At 41.8% G+C, this 12,118-nt stretch overlaps 1 protein-coding gene across 1 annotated transcript in view; it reads left to right on the forward strand.

The window, feature by feature from the left end:
- The first annotated feature begins 2,712 nt into the window (after nucleotides 1-2,712).
- Nucleotides 2,713-12,118, forward strand: part of LOC110314309 (transmembrane 9 superfamily member 2-like) — a 76,364-nt gene continuing 66,958 nt past the window's right edge. Inside the window, exons 1-4 of the mRNA XM_021188743.1 lie at nucleotides 2,713-2,798; nucleotides 2,950-3,145; nucleotides 8,764-8,831; nucleotides 10,214-10,328. Of these exons, the coding sequence (XP_021044402.1) occupies nucleotides 2,713-2,798; nucleotides 2,950-3,145; nucleotides 8,764-8,831; nucleotides 10,214-10,328 (465 nt within the window). The remainder of the gene's footprint in view (nucleotides 2,799-2,949; nucleotides 3,146-8,763; nucleotides 8,832-10,213; nucleotides 10,329-12,118) is intronic.

Genomic DNA, 12,118 nt, shown 5'->3' on the forward strand with positions numbered 1-12,118 from the left:
CGCGCTGCTCTCCAACCCACTCACTCCCACTTCTTGGCCCTGGTGTTCCCCTGTACTGGAGCATATAAAGTTTGCAAGACCAAGGGGCCTCTCTTCCCAATGATGGCCAATTAGGCCATCTTCTGCTACATATGCAGCTAGAGACACAATCTCTAGGGNTACTGGTTAGTTCATATTGTTGTTCCTCCTATAGGGTTACAGCCCCCTTCAGCTCCTTGGGTACTTTCTCTAGCTCCTCCTTTGGGGGCCCTGTGTTCCATCCAATAGATGACTGTGAGAATCTACTTCTGAAGTGGATGCTTAAAGTCAATTTCTTGCACTTTAATTCCAGTCATCCCAGGCAGATCTCTGTTCCAGGCCAGAAAAGGATAGAAAGAAAAGGGCTCCTGTTTGTGTACAACAGACAATATAAGCTAGGCCAGGTTGCACAGACATGTAATTCAAGTTATGAGGCTGAGGCAAGGGCATTGCAATTTCAATGTCTACATAAGCTACAGGTAAGTAAGGTCAAGGTCAGTCGGGGCAAGTTAGTGAGTCCTTGTCTCAAACAACAAGGAAAAAATAATTAGGGCTTCTGTTGAACCAGAGTAAATACCCTGGGAGGTGTATGGTGGAGATAGGAGGATTTCTCTGAATTGGATACCAAGACTACATAGTAAAACTGTCTCAGAGAGAGAGAGAGAGAGAGAGAGAGACAGAGACAGAGACAGAGACAGAGACAGAGACAGAGACAGAGACAGAGACAGAGAGATAGAGAGGAAAGGGAAGAAAATAGGAGGAGGGAGGGAGAGAAGGGGAAAGGAGAAGAAGGGTGAAGGGAGGAAGGAAGGAAGGAAGGAAGGAAAAAAAACTTTTAAAAAAAGATTTATTTATTTATTTATTATATGCAAGTACACTGTAGCTATCTTCAGACACTCCAGAAGAGGGCNTCAGATCTTGTTACGGATGGTTATGAGCCACCATGTGGTTGCTGGGATTTGAACTCTGGACCTTCGGTAGAGCAGTCGAGTGCTCTTACCCACTGAGCCATCTCACCAGCCCCCCAAAAAAACTTTTTTATTTATTTATTTATTTATTTATTTATTATATGTAAGTACACTGTAGCTCTCTTCAGACACTCCAGAAGAGGGCGTCAGATCTTGTTACGGATGGTTATGAGCCACCATGTGGTTGCTGGGATTTGAACTCTGGACCTTCGGTAGAGCAGTCGAGTGCTCTTACCCACTGAGCCATCTCACCAGCCCCCCAAAAAAACTTTTTTATTTATTTATTTATTTATTTATTTATTTATTATATTTAAGTACACTGTAGCTCTCTTCAGACACTCCAGAAGAGGGCGTCAGATCTTGTTACTGATGGCTATGAGCCACCATGTGGTTGCTGGGATTTGAACTCCGGACCTTCGGAAGAGCAGTCGAGTGCTCTTACCCACTGAGCCATCTCACCAGCCCCCCAAAAAAACTTTTAAAGCAGGTGCACAGTGGCCTCCAACAAGATCTCTGTGAGTTCAAGGCCAGAGTGATCAATGTAGCAAGATGCAGGCCAACCAGGACTACAGAATGAGACCTTGTCTAAAATAAAATAAAATAAAATAAAAAATAAAACTTCTCCCCAAATCTGGTAGCCGTATTTTAAAACAAATTCTTAAAACAATTTTTAAGAAAAACAAAATAAAAATACTCTTACATTGGTTTATTACCTCATTACAAAAACAACTATTTAAAGTCATAGTACCTGATTGTCTCCCATTTAAAAAACATTATTTATTTATTTATTTATTTTATTTATTATTAGTTTTACTTATTCACTTTACATCCATCTCACTGCCATTGCCTCCCTCCTGATCATCCTCTCCCACAATCCTTACCCCACCCCCTCCCTTTTTCCTCTGAGCAGGTGGGGGCCTCCCTGTGTAGAGACTTGATGTACTCCCCCTTTATCAAGACATGATTTCATTGTATAGTTCTGAACGATCTGGAATTAGCTACCTAGTTCCAGCTAGCTTCAAAGTTCCTGAGATTTACCTGCCTTGGTCACCAGAATTCTGGGGTTAATGATGTTCATTGAAGATGGAGACCTGAGGGAAGCAGGGCGGGAGAGGGGTTGTATAGGGAACTTTGGGGATAGCATTTGAAGTGTAAATAAAGAAAATGTCTAATACAATACAATAAAATAAAAAAGAAATGACCAATACAGCTGGGAGATTAAGAGGGAGATGGGCCAGAGATAAAGCAAAAGAAAAAAAAAAAAAAGATGTCCACTGACGCATGGCCGTAAATCTTCATACCCACCCGTACCCCTTCTCCTAGTATATCTCACAAGCTCTGCTGCCGGACAAGATAGGGGTGGGCTGACAATACTGTTAAGAGTATTTTCTTTTTACAGTTTAATTACATTTATTTATTTGATTTGGTAGGGGACATACGCCATGTTAAGACGAACTTCTGGAGGTGGCGGACGGCGAATTTATGTGTGTTGAGGGGAGTTAGTTCTCTTCTTCCCCTGTGTCAGTTGCTGGCATCAAACTGTGGTTCTGAGACTTAATAGCAAACACCTTTACTCACTGAGCCTCCCCCAAGCCCGGGCCAGAATTTTTGTCTTAGGAAAAAAAAAACCCTCAAAAGAAAGACTTCATGAGGTTGAAACCACTAACACAGCCCCCCTCCCCCACCTCGTCACCACGCCCCTGTGAGGCAGTTGGCAGTGGCTAAAATGGCGGAAATGCTTGGCCTGTTTCCAGGCGAGGTTCACGAGGTACATGAAACGCAGGCATGCGCATTGGCGTCCTCAGCTGCCAGGTGTCCTAGCAACAGGGTCTTGAGTCACTCACAGGCTGGCAAGACCCTCCAAAGGTTCTTCTGGAAAGTTCTTATCCCCGCCCACTCATTGCTTCATTTCCTGGTGGCTCATTTGCATTTCAGTTCCCATCTCTCTCCTGTCTCTCTCCAGGACACTCGGTCCTGAGACAGCCTTCGAGATGGGTCTCGGAGGTCGCCGTGAGGAAACCAAGCTCTGCCGTGGCCTCCACGGGCTGAAGTGGTGGCTGTTGCTGGGTTTCTTGGCTACTACCTGTGACGCTTTCTTCTTCCCGGGACTGGTTCCTGTCACCTACTGTGAGGAAGGCCATCCCAACGCCTATTGTAAGGTGAGGAGCTGGGGAAGAAGGTCACGACGGGGTGGTCCCGGACCCACCATCTTGGCATGGCGCTCTACTTTATGATTTCTGTCCTCGCAGCGTCTCAACCGCCTCCCGGCCCACCCTCTGCCCTCGTCTCGCCGTGCATCCCTGCTGGTGCGCGTGGGCCGCGGGGTCCATTTAGGCCTCCATTCTGCCCTGGTTCTGGCCGTGTGGCCTACTCTGTCCTAGTCTCCCGAGGGATACTCCTTTTTTTTTTTTTTTTTTTTTTGGTTTTATCGAGACAGGGTTTACTCTGTGTAGCCCTGGCTGTCCTGGAACTCAACTCACTCTGTAGACCAGGCTGGCCTCGAACTCAGAAATCCACCTGCCTCTGCCTCCCAAGTGCTGGGATTAAAGGCGCGCACCACCACTGCTCAGCCTGAGGGATACTCTTTCCCCCTCACCACCTCCCCGTCCAACGGCCAGTCCTCTTCCCTTAGCTTCTCTGCCCTCTTCCCCTCCCACTTGCCTTCCTCCCTGCGATTCCTCTTAACCTCAGGCCATTTTCCTGCCACCCTCACTTTTGGGAACTTTACAACTCTGATTCTGCCCTGGTCCTCCAGACTGTAGTAACACTCATTGTAATGTCTGTTTCTACAAGCCAGCGAGCATTTGCCATGAGGGAGGGATGTTTAGTAAACTTTCAAGGGAACTGGTCACCCTTTCCCTCCACACCCTCCCACCCTCAGGAGTCAGGATCTGCATCTAGGCTAGCCTTGAACTCAGCATCTATTCAAGTTCAGACTCAAGTACTACACTTTATTAATTATTATTATTGTTGTTGTTGTTGTTAATATTTAATTTTGGAGACTTCGTCTCCTGTAGTCTAACCTGGTGATTACCGTCGTCTCCCTGGTAATCACTGTGTTTCACCACATTTTTTTTTTTTTTTTGTAAGAAGATACCATGAGGCCTAGAATTGGCGATCATCATGCTTTCAAATGCTGCTTCCTGGGATGAAAGGCAGACAGGCATGCACTTTGATGAACATCCCTGAAAAGCATTTTTTTTTCACAAGATTTGTATTCTTGAGTAGTCTAGGCTTATTTCCAACAACAGCCTAGTGTTTCAATCCTGTAGAATGTTGGGATTACAGGGCATGGTATTGTATATCCTGTTTCCTTTTCTTCTTTCTTCATCTCCCTCCTCCCCCTCTTGTTCTTTTTCTTGCTTGTTTGTTTTTCAAGACAGGGTTACTCTGTGTAGCCCTGGCTGACTGGGAAATCACTCTGCAGACCAGGCTGGCAGTGAACTCACTCAGATCTGTCTGTTTTTGCACACTCCACACCCCACCACCAGTGCAGGGATAAAGGGCATGTGCCACTACCACCCAGCTTTTTAAAAATTAATTTATTTTTATTTTGTGTGCATTAGTAGTTTCCTTACATGTATGCCTGTGTGAGGGTGTCAGGTTTCCTGGAATGTGAGGTATAGGCAATTGTGAATTATAGATTGTGTGTGACAGTTGTGTGTATAGATGCTGCGTATTGAACCTTGGTCCTTTGAAAGAGCAGTCAGTGCTGTTAACCATTGACCACTGAGCCATTTCTCCAGCCTGTTTTTTTTTTTTTTTTTCATTTTTAAAGAGAAGCTTTCCTTTGTTTAACACAGTCTAGTCTGGGGCTCAACATTTGTTTGCCTCTGCCTCTGATGTGCTGGGATTACAGGTTACACCATAGCACAGGACTCCTGCTCCTTTTTATTATATTGTATTATATTATATTTTATTATTATTATTATTATTGTCATTGTTATTGTTATTATTATTTGTATTTTTGAGACAGAATTTCTCTGTGTAGCTATTATCATCATCATCATCATTTGCATTTTTGAGACAGTTTCTCTACGTAGCTTTGGCATACTGGAACTCACTCTGTAAATCTGCCTCTGCCTCCCAAGTGCTAGGATTAAAAGCCTGCACCACCATGGCCTGCTCTTTTATTTTTTAAAACAGCTGCAATTATCTCAACTTTGTGCACCTTTCTTATTTTAACAACAGAGTGTGACGGTTATTTTATGTCATGGCATAGCTCTCCAGCTTCGTTCTCCCACACTTCCCTTCTTTTATCATTGGTTTACCCCCTTCCCTTTCTCACTTTCTTGCCCCTGTCCCTGTTTGTCTCTTTTTTGCCTCTGCCCTTACTCTTTTTTTGTTTGTTTTGTTGTCCCTCCCCTATTTTTGTTATTTCTGGTTCTTTTCATCTTCCTTTCTCTTCCTCTTGAGGTTTCACTCACTTTCTTTCCCTCTGTTAATCACAGAGGCTCCTTCCCCTTTCCTCCTTTTTCCTCTTCTGTCTTCCCATCTCTATTTCTACTGTTTTCAGTTTTATTTCTTTTGTGTTTTTCCCTTCACTTCCCACCTCCTCTTCCACTGCATTTCTGCTTCTCATTCTGTCTGTTTCCCCTCTCCCCTTTCGTTGTTTCCCTAACTATTCCTTCCCCTCACACCTCCGGTCTTCTTTCTCTGTTATGCTGCCTTGCTTCTGTTTCATCCTTTCTTTTAATTTTTTTCATTATTACTTGTTTCTTTTTTGTTTTTTGTTTTTACCTTAGCCAATGTCTTTCTGTTTCCCTTTTTATTGTTTAGTTAACTTTCTTTGTCTTTCTCATTTCTTCCTTTTTCTTTTTTGTTCTTGGAAACTTTCATTATGGTGTGTTTATCAGAGACGGGGGTCTCAGGTATTCCAGGCTGACTTCAAAATCGAGGTGTAGCCAGGGATGCTCTTGGACTCTGTTCTCCTGTATCTACCTCCCAAGTGATGAGATTACAGGTGTGTGATGTTATTCCCAGCCTCATGTCTTTCTTTCACCCCCTCTCAGTTTCTGTCTCTATTCTTCCCTTTGCTTTTCTGTTTTGTCTTTCTCACTTTTCCTTTCCATTTGCTCTTACCTTTCTCTTTTTTGCTCTCAAATTTTATCTTCTTCCCTTCATCTTCTTTCTGCATTTCCCTTTTCCTCTCTTATTTCTGTTTCTTTTCATTTTATATCCTCCTGTCTTTTTCTTTCTCCTATTGCTTTGTCTTCTTTCATTTTGTGCTTCATTTCTGTCCTTCTTTCCTCCCCTTCCTACCTATGGCATTTCCATTTCTTCCCCCCCTTTCACCCTCTTTTTCTCCCTCCTTCTCTTCCCCTTTCCCTTCCTCTTTCTTTTATCCAGTTTTCTTCCACCTCCCCCTTATCATGGTCTCCAACCTCTGCTTTCTCTCATCACTTTCTTTTCCTCTCTGCCTTTCTTACCTTCCCTTTCCTTCTCTATGACTTCCCCCTTTTTTCTTTTTCTTTTTTTCCTTTTCTTGTCTGGCTTTGTAGTGGAGTCTGGCTTGATACTCACTTAAAGACCCAGCTGGCCTAGAACTCGTAGGTGGTCTTCATGCCCCTGTCTCCATAATGCTGTGATTACAGATGTGTGTCACCACTACTAGATAGCCCTTCTCCCTCCCTTTCTCTCTCCTCCCTCCCTTTCTCTCTCCTACCCTCCCCCTTTCTTCCTCCCTTACTTCTCTGTTCCTCTTTTTTAAATTTTTTTATTTTATTTTTATTTATTTATTTTTATTTTTATTAGATATTTTCTTTATTTACATTTCAAATGCTATCCCAAAAGCCCCCTATCTCCTCCCCCCGCCCTGCTCCCCTACCCACCCACTCCTGCTTCCTGGCCCTGGCATTCCCCTGTACTGGGGCATATAATCTTCATAAGACCAAGGGCCTCTCCTCCCAATGATTACTGACTAGGCCATCCTGTTACATATGCAACTAGAGACACAGCTCTGGGGGGGAGGTAATGGTTAGTTCATATCGTTGTTCTGTTCCTCTTTTTATTTCCTTCATCTTTTCTTTCTGTGTCCACAAGCTTCTTTCTCTATTTTCTCTTCCTTTTCTTTTTCTCCAACTTTGTTTCTTTTTTTTTTTTTTCCAAACTTTTGCTCTCTGCCCTCCTTTTGTTTCCCTATTTTATCATTTTGTCTTTTTTGGTTTCTCTATTTCTTTTTCTGTCTTTCTCTCTTGTTAAACTCCCTCTTTCTTTTTAAAAATAGGTGCTAAGGTCTGAATCCTGGTTCACAGGATTGTATAGTACAAGTCCTTAACTGCTTAACTATCTATTTTGAACTTGTGATCCTCTCCCTTGCACCCCCTGTATTTTGCCATTCTCTTCTCTCTTTTCTTTGTTTCTTTTTTCCTTTCTCCTTGGTTTTCTTCCTTCTCTCCCTTTCTTTTTGTTCCTATTTTGCTCTCTTCCTCTCTAACTCTCTCCCTCTTTAACTCTCCTCTTTCTTCACCTTCTATCCTTTTTTTCCTCTTTTTGAGACAGGGTCTTACTATATATCCCTGATTTACTTAGAATTCACTATATAGCACAGCTGGCTACATCCATCTTCCCCTGAGTGCTGGAATTGCAGCTGTAAGGAAGCCTGGCCTCGGTTTCCTCTTTTCCCCTCTTTCTTCATCTTTCCCCCTCCTTTATTCCCATGACGGTCGGGAAGGTAGGAGGACAATCTTTCAGAGTTCTCTGTTCGCTTCTTCCACCTTTTCTTGGGTTCCAGGGATGGATCCCAGTTTGACCTTGAGCTCTGGATCCTTTCCCTTCTACCTCTGCAGTCGCCAGGATTGCAGGTTTGCAGCCTGACATCTTCCTGACTCAGCTTCCTTAGCATTTGCTTTTGGCTTGTGCCATCACAGTTGTGGGGACTCTTTTTTTTTAAAGGATTTTATTTATTTTATGTATATGAGTCCACTGTAGCTGTTTTCAGACACACCAGAAGAGGGCATCAGATCCCATTACAGATGGTTGTGAGGCCCATGTGGTTGCTGTGATTTGAACTCAGGACCTTTGGAAGAGCAGTCAGTGCTCTTAGCCGCTGAACCATCTCTCTAGCCCGTGGGAACTCTTAAGTCAGGAAATTAGTCCCTTCTGTGGAACATGTGGCAAATACATTTTTTTTTATCCGTTGTCTTTTTGGTTTACATGGTTCCTCTTTGCAATTTATACAGTTTAATTTCTATTTCAATTTGGAATTTTAGTGATTTCTGGGTTTTGTATATCATTTTGAAAGTTCTTGCTTCCTCCACGTGAGATTATAAAGTATTTCTCCCATGTGTTCTTTAGTACTTTATGGTTTAAACTGATAATTATGCAATGTTTTTCTGAGGAAAAAAGCATTTGCTACTTTTAAAAACATTTAGAAAGGGTTTTATATTTTTTTCTTAAAAGTTAAGAATGATCAAAGCGAGGTTTGGTGATTTAGGCCTTTAATCCCAGGCAACACTTGAAGGGCAGAGGCAGGCTCTCTGTGAGTTCAAGGCCAGCTTGGTCTACATAGAGAGATTCAGGATAGCCAGGGGTACAGAGATCCTGTCTCAAAAACAAACAAACAAACAAACAAACAAACAAACAAACGAAAGGTAGAGATACAAATTTTATTCATCCCAGAAACCCAGTTGTCTTAGTTTGAGCTTCTGTTGCTGTGCTAAACTTCCACGGCTACAAACAATTTCAGGAGGCCAGGGTCCCTCTTGGTTGTTTTCTTATGTGTTTTGGGAACACCACTCATTGCATTATTAGTGAATGTTCTTTTTCATTCTTTTAGTCCTCAATCCAGGTATACGCTGATAAGTTGTACTCAATGGACACTGTGATGTTCTATGACTATGATAGGTAAGTGTAGCAAAAGTGTTAAAGAAAAACCACCTTCAGGGGCCGGAGGAGCTGAGGGGTTTGCAGTCCCATTGGAGGAGCAACAGTGGCAACTGGCCAGACACCCCAGAGTTCCCGGGGACTGGACCACCAACCAAAGAGTACACATGGAAGGACCCATGGCTCTGTCTGCGTATGTGGCAGAGGATGGCCTTGTTGGACATCAGTGGGAGGAGCGGCCCTTGGGCCTGAGGGTGTTCGGTGCCCCAGTATAGGGGAATGCCAGGGTGGGAAGGAGAGAGTGGGTGAGTGGGTGTGCACCCTCATAGAGTTAGGAGAAAGGGGCACGGGATAGGGAACTTTCGAACGGAAGACCTAAAAAAGGGAAAACAATTGAAATGTAAATAAAGAAAATATCCAATAAAAAAAGAAAAAAATTAAAATAAAAAAATGCCTTCAGAGTTGTACTTTGATTTTAAAACACTAAAACATGAGAAAGATACATGTAGAAGTTTTTTGTGAGTGATAATGCTTTGTTTAATAATGTTCTGTATAAGATATGATCAGCTTAGCATGACTTAACATCTGGAAAAAGATGAACTATCCGTATTATAGGAAAAATAATGATGATGTCTTTTGATACTGCTTTACTGTACACCCTGCTCCAGGAGTCTCAGCCAGAGTCTCCCCAGAGACTCCAGGGAGCCTCCCTGTCCCTGGCTTCTCTTTACATTATACAAATCTTCTGCCATTTAAAATACATACAAGATTTTTATGTATTTGGTTTTCTACTTAAATCATCATATATTCATAATAATTGAAAGAAAATTCTAATTTGTTTTATTTACTGATTTTTTTGAGATTATATGGGAATATGTTTAGGGATGGCTTTGTTCCTTAAATTTGCTTTTACTAGAACTAATAATTATGGTTTCTGAATATATTGAATTAGAATTAATATAGACTTGAAACTGTTGTTACTTATTTTTAACTCCCCAAATATTATGAGGTGGTTTCCTTTTTCTTTTACTTTTTTCTTCTTTTTTTCCAAAGACAGGGTTTTTCTGTGTATCCTTGGCCATCCTGGAACTCATTTTGTAAACCCTGATGGTTTGGGAGTGCTGGAATTAGAGCGTACCACCTCTGCCAGGCCTGTGAATTTTTTTAAATTGTCATTTCCTGTGTTAAGAAACTTCAAATGCAGGAACAAGCCTTTATGTAATGCATTTAACAATTACACATGCTAAAGAGAAATGTATATAGTGAGGCACATAGCTCATAATTGTACATAATCTAGGTCATAATTTTGTTTGCAGTCTTGTTAACAATAGAGAGGTTAGATGAATTATAAAGATTGATTTCTTGCTGAGTTTTAAAACATGGTACTTGAACTTCTTTCTTAGCTTTGACTTCTGTCAAGATTCATCGAAGAGAACCCCCTCTGAGACTCTTGGACAAATCCTATCTGGAGAACAAGTAACATCATGTCCCTACAAGGTTATTCAGCTGATCTTATCAGTATATCTTATTCTTGAAAGAATTTTCTCAAAAGTATTTAAAATTGAATCTCTGTTTTAAAGGGAAGAAAGAAAAAAAGAACCTCATGTTGATAGAGGAGTCTGTTAAAGTACCTGTGTTAGCTGGGAGACAGACAGACAGACAGACAGACAGACAGACAGACAGACAGAGTGGGCTCTGCGCTCTGGGCTCTGGGCATCACAGAAGCTAAGCAGGTGCTCTATCATTGAACTTTGGTCCCAGCCTTTTTTATTTTGAGACAAATTCTATTGTGTAGCTCAAGTTGGCCTTGGAGTATCAAATGTATCCCAGGTTGTCATAGAATTGGGGAGCTGAGATTATAGATGTAGCCATCAGGTCCAACCTTTTTTTCTGTTTTTCTTTTCCCCCACAATGAGACTGTCATACTCCATAGTCCTTATTGTCCTGAAATCTGTGGCAATCCTACTCAGCGCCACAAGTTCTGCCATTGTAAGTGCGAGCCATAATTTCTGGCTTGCATAAGGTTTACTTTTGAGGTATTTGGTTTTTTTGTTTTGTTTTTCCTTTATAAAGAAAACTGTTCCTATTTTGAGTTGGGTGATATAAGGCAATAAAACTGGATGCTGAATACGCATTCATTTTACCTTTTGTATCTTAATGAAGAGGAGGCTAAGACTATCTCAGAGCAATAGCAACAATTAAAAGCAAAGCAAAGCAACACACTAGGAAGAGGAAGAAGAGATAGTTTAGTTGGTAACCTGCTTGCCACCAAGCCTAACAACATGACATCAGTTCCTAGGATGCACATGGTGGAAAGGGAGAACTAGCTTCTCCAAGTTGTCCTCTGATTGCCACACATGAACTGGGACGTGTATGTGCACACACATGGTAAATGCCATGAAAGGAAGAAGAGGTGTACTTAGTTTCACAGTTCTGGAGCTGCCAAGGCCCAAATAGCACCATACCAGCTCTGGAAAGGGCCCTCTGGTTTGATTCATAAAATAGTAGGCATTAAGTTCACTAGGATTTGTTGGGACCTAGGTAAAATATTAAGGCCTAGGCAAAATGTTAAGGCCTAGGCAACACTTACCTGGCTAGCCTGCCATTATAAGGAAACATTCTCATGTGTTTTAGCTGTTACTAGGAAATTTTCTAACACCAAGATTGATTACATACTCTGTTATGTTCTGTGCCCTTGAAAATCAATCACAATAGAAGTCAGTAGAATGTTTTGTATAGTTACCCATAATAAGCTTGGACCTGAACCAACCACCCAGCAGCACTTCCTGCACCCATGTATAAGCTTTGTGGTTTAAACTTCCCTTGAGATGCACCCCAAAAGCATTCAGTTAGGAAGACCTTACCCTAATGGCTCAATCTAATCACTTTCAAAGTAGCTCAAAACAAAACACTGTGATCAGGGTCAATGTTTGACCTCTTAATTTAATTTCACTGTGACTTCAGGAATTAAAATTAATGATAAAAAATGATGCTATATTAGTTTGTGTGTACAAATCATAGTCAGATCCTACAATATGATATGAGAAGACAAATCCTTCCCTTCAGTTTTAAAAGCATGTTGTATTTATGACTAGAATAATAGCAGTTAGAAACTGAAACTGAAAAAAGATAGAGTTAAGAATGGTGATATACCCCCAGGCCTTGCCTTGTGCTAGGTCATATAGAGTTAAAAAAAAAAAAAAGAATGGTGATATACTGGGGCTGGTGAGATGGCTCAGTGGGTAAGAGCACCCGACTGCTCTTCCAAAGGTCCGGAGTTCAAATCCCAGCAACCACATGGTGGCTCA

This window comes from Mus pahari, chromosome X, assembly GCF_900095145.1.
Source record: "Mus pahari chromosome X, PAHARI_EIJ_v1.1, whole genome shotgun sequence".
Classification (NCBI taxonomy): Eukaryota; Metazoa; Chordata; class Mammalia; order Rodentia; family Muridae; genus Mus; species Mus pahari.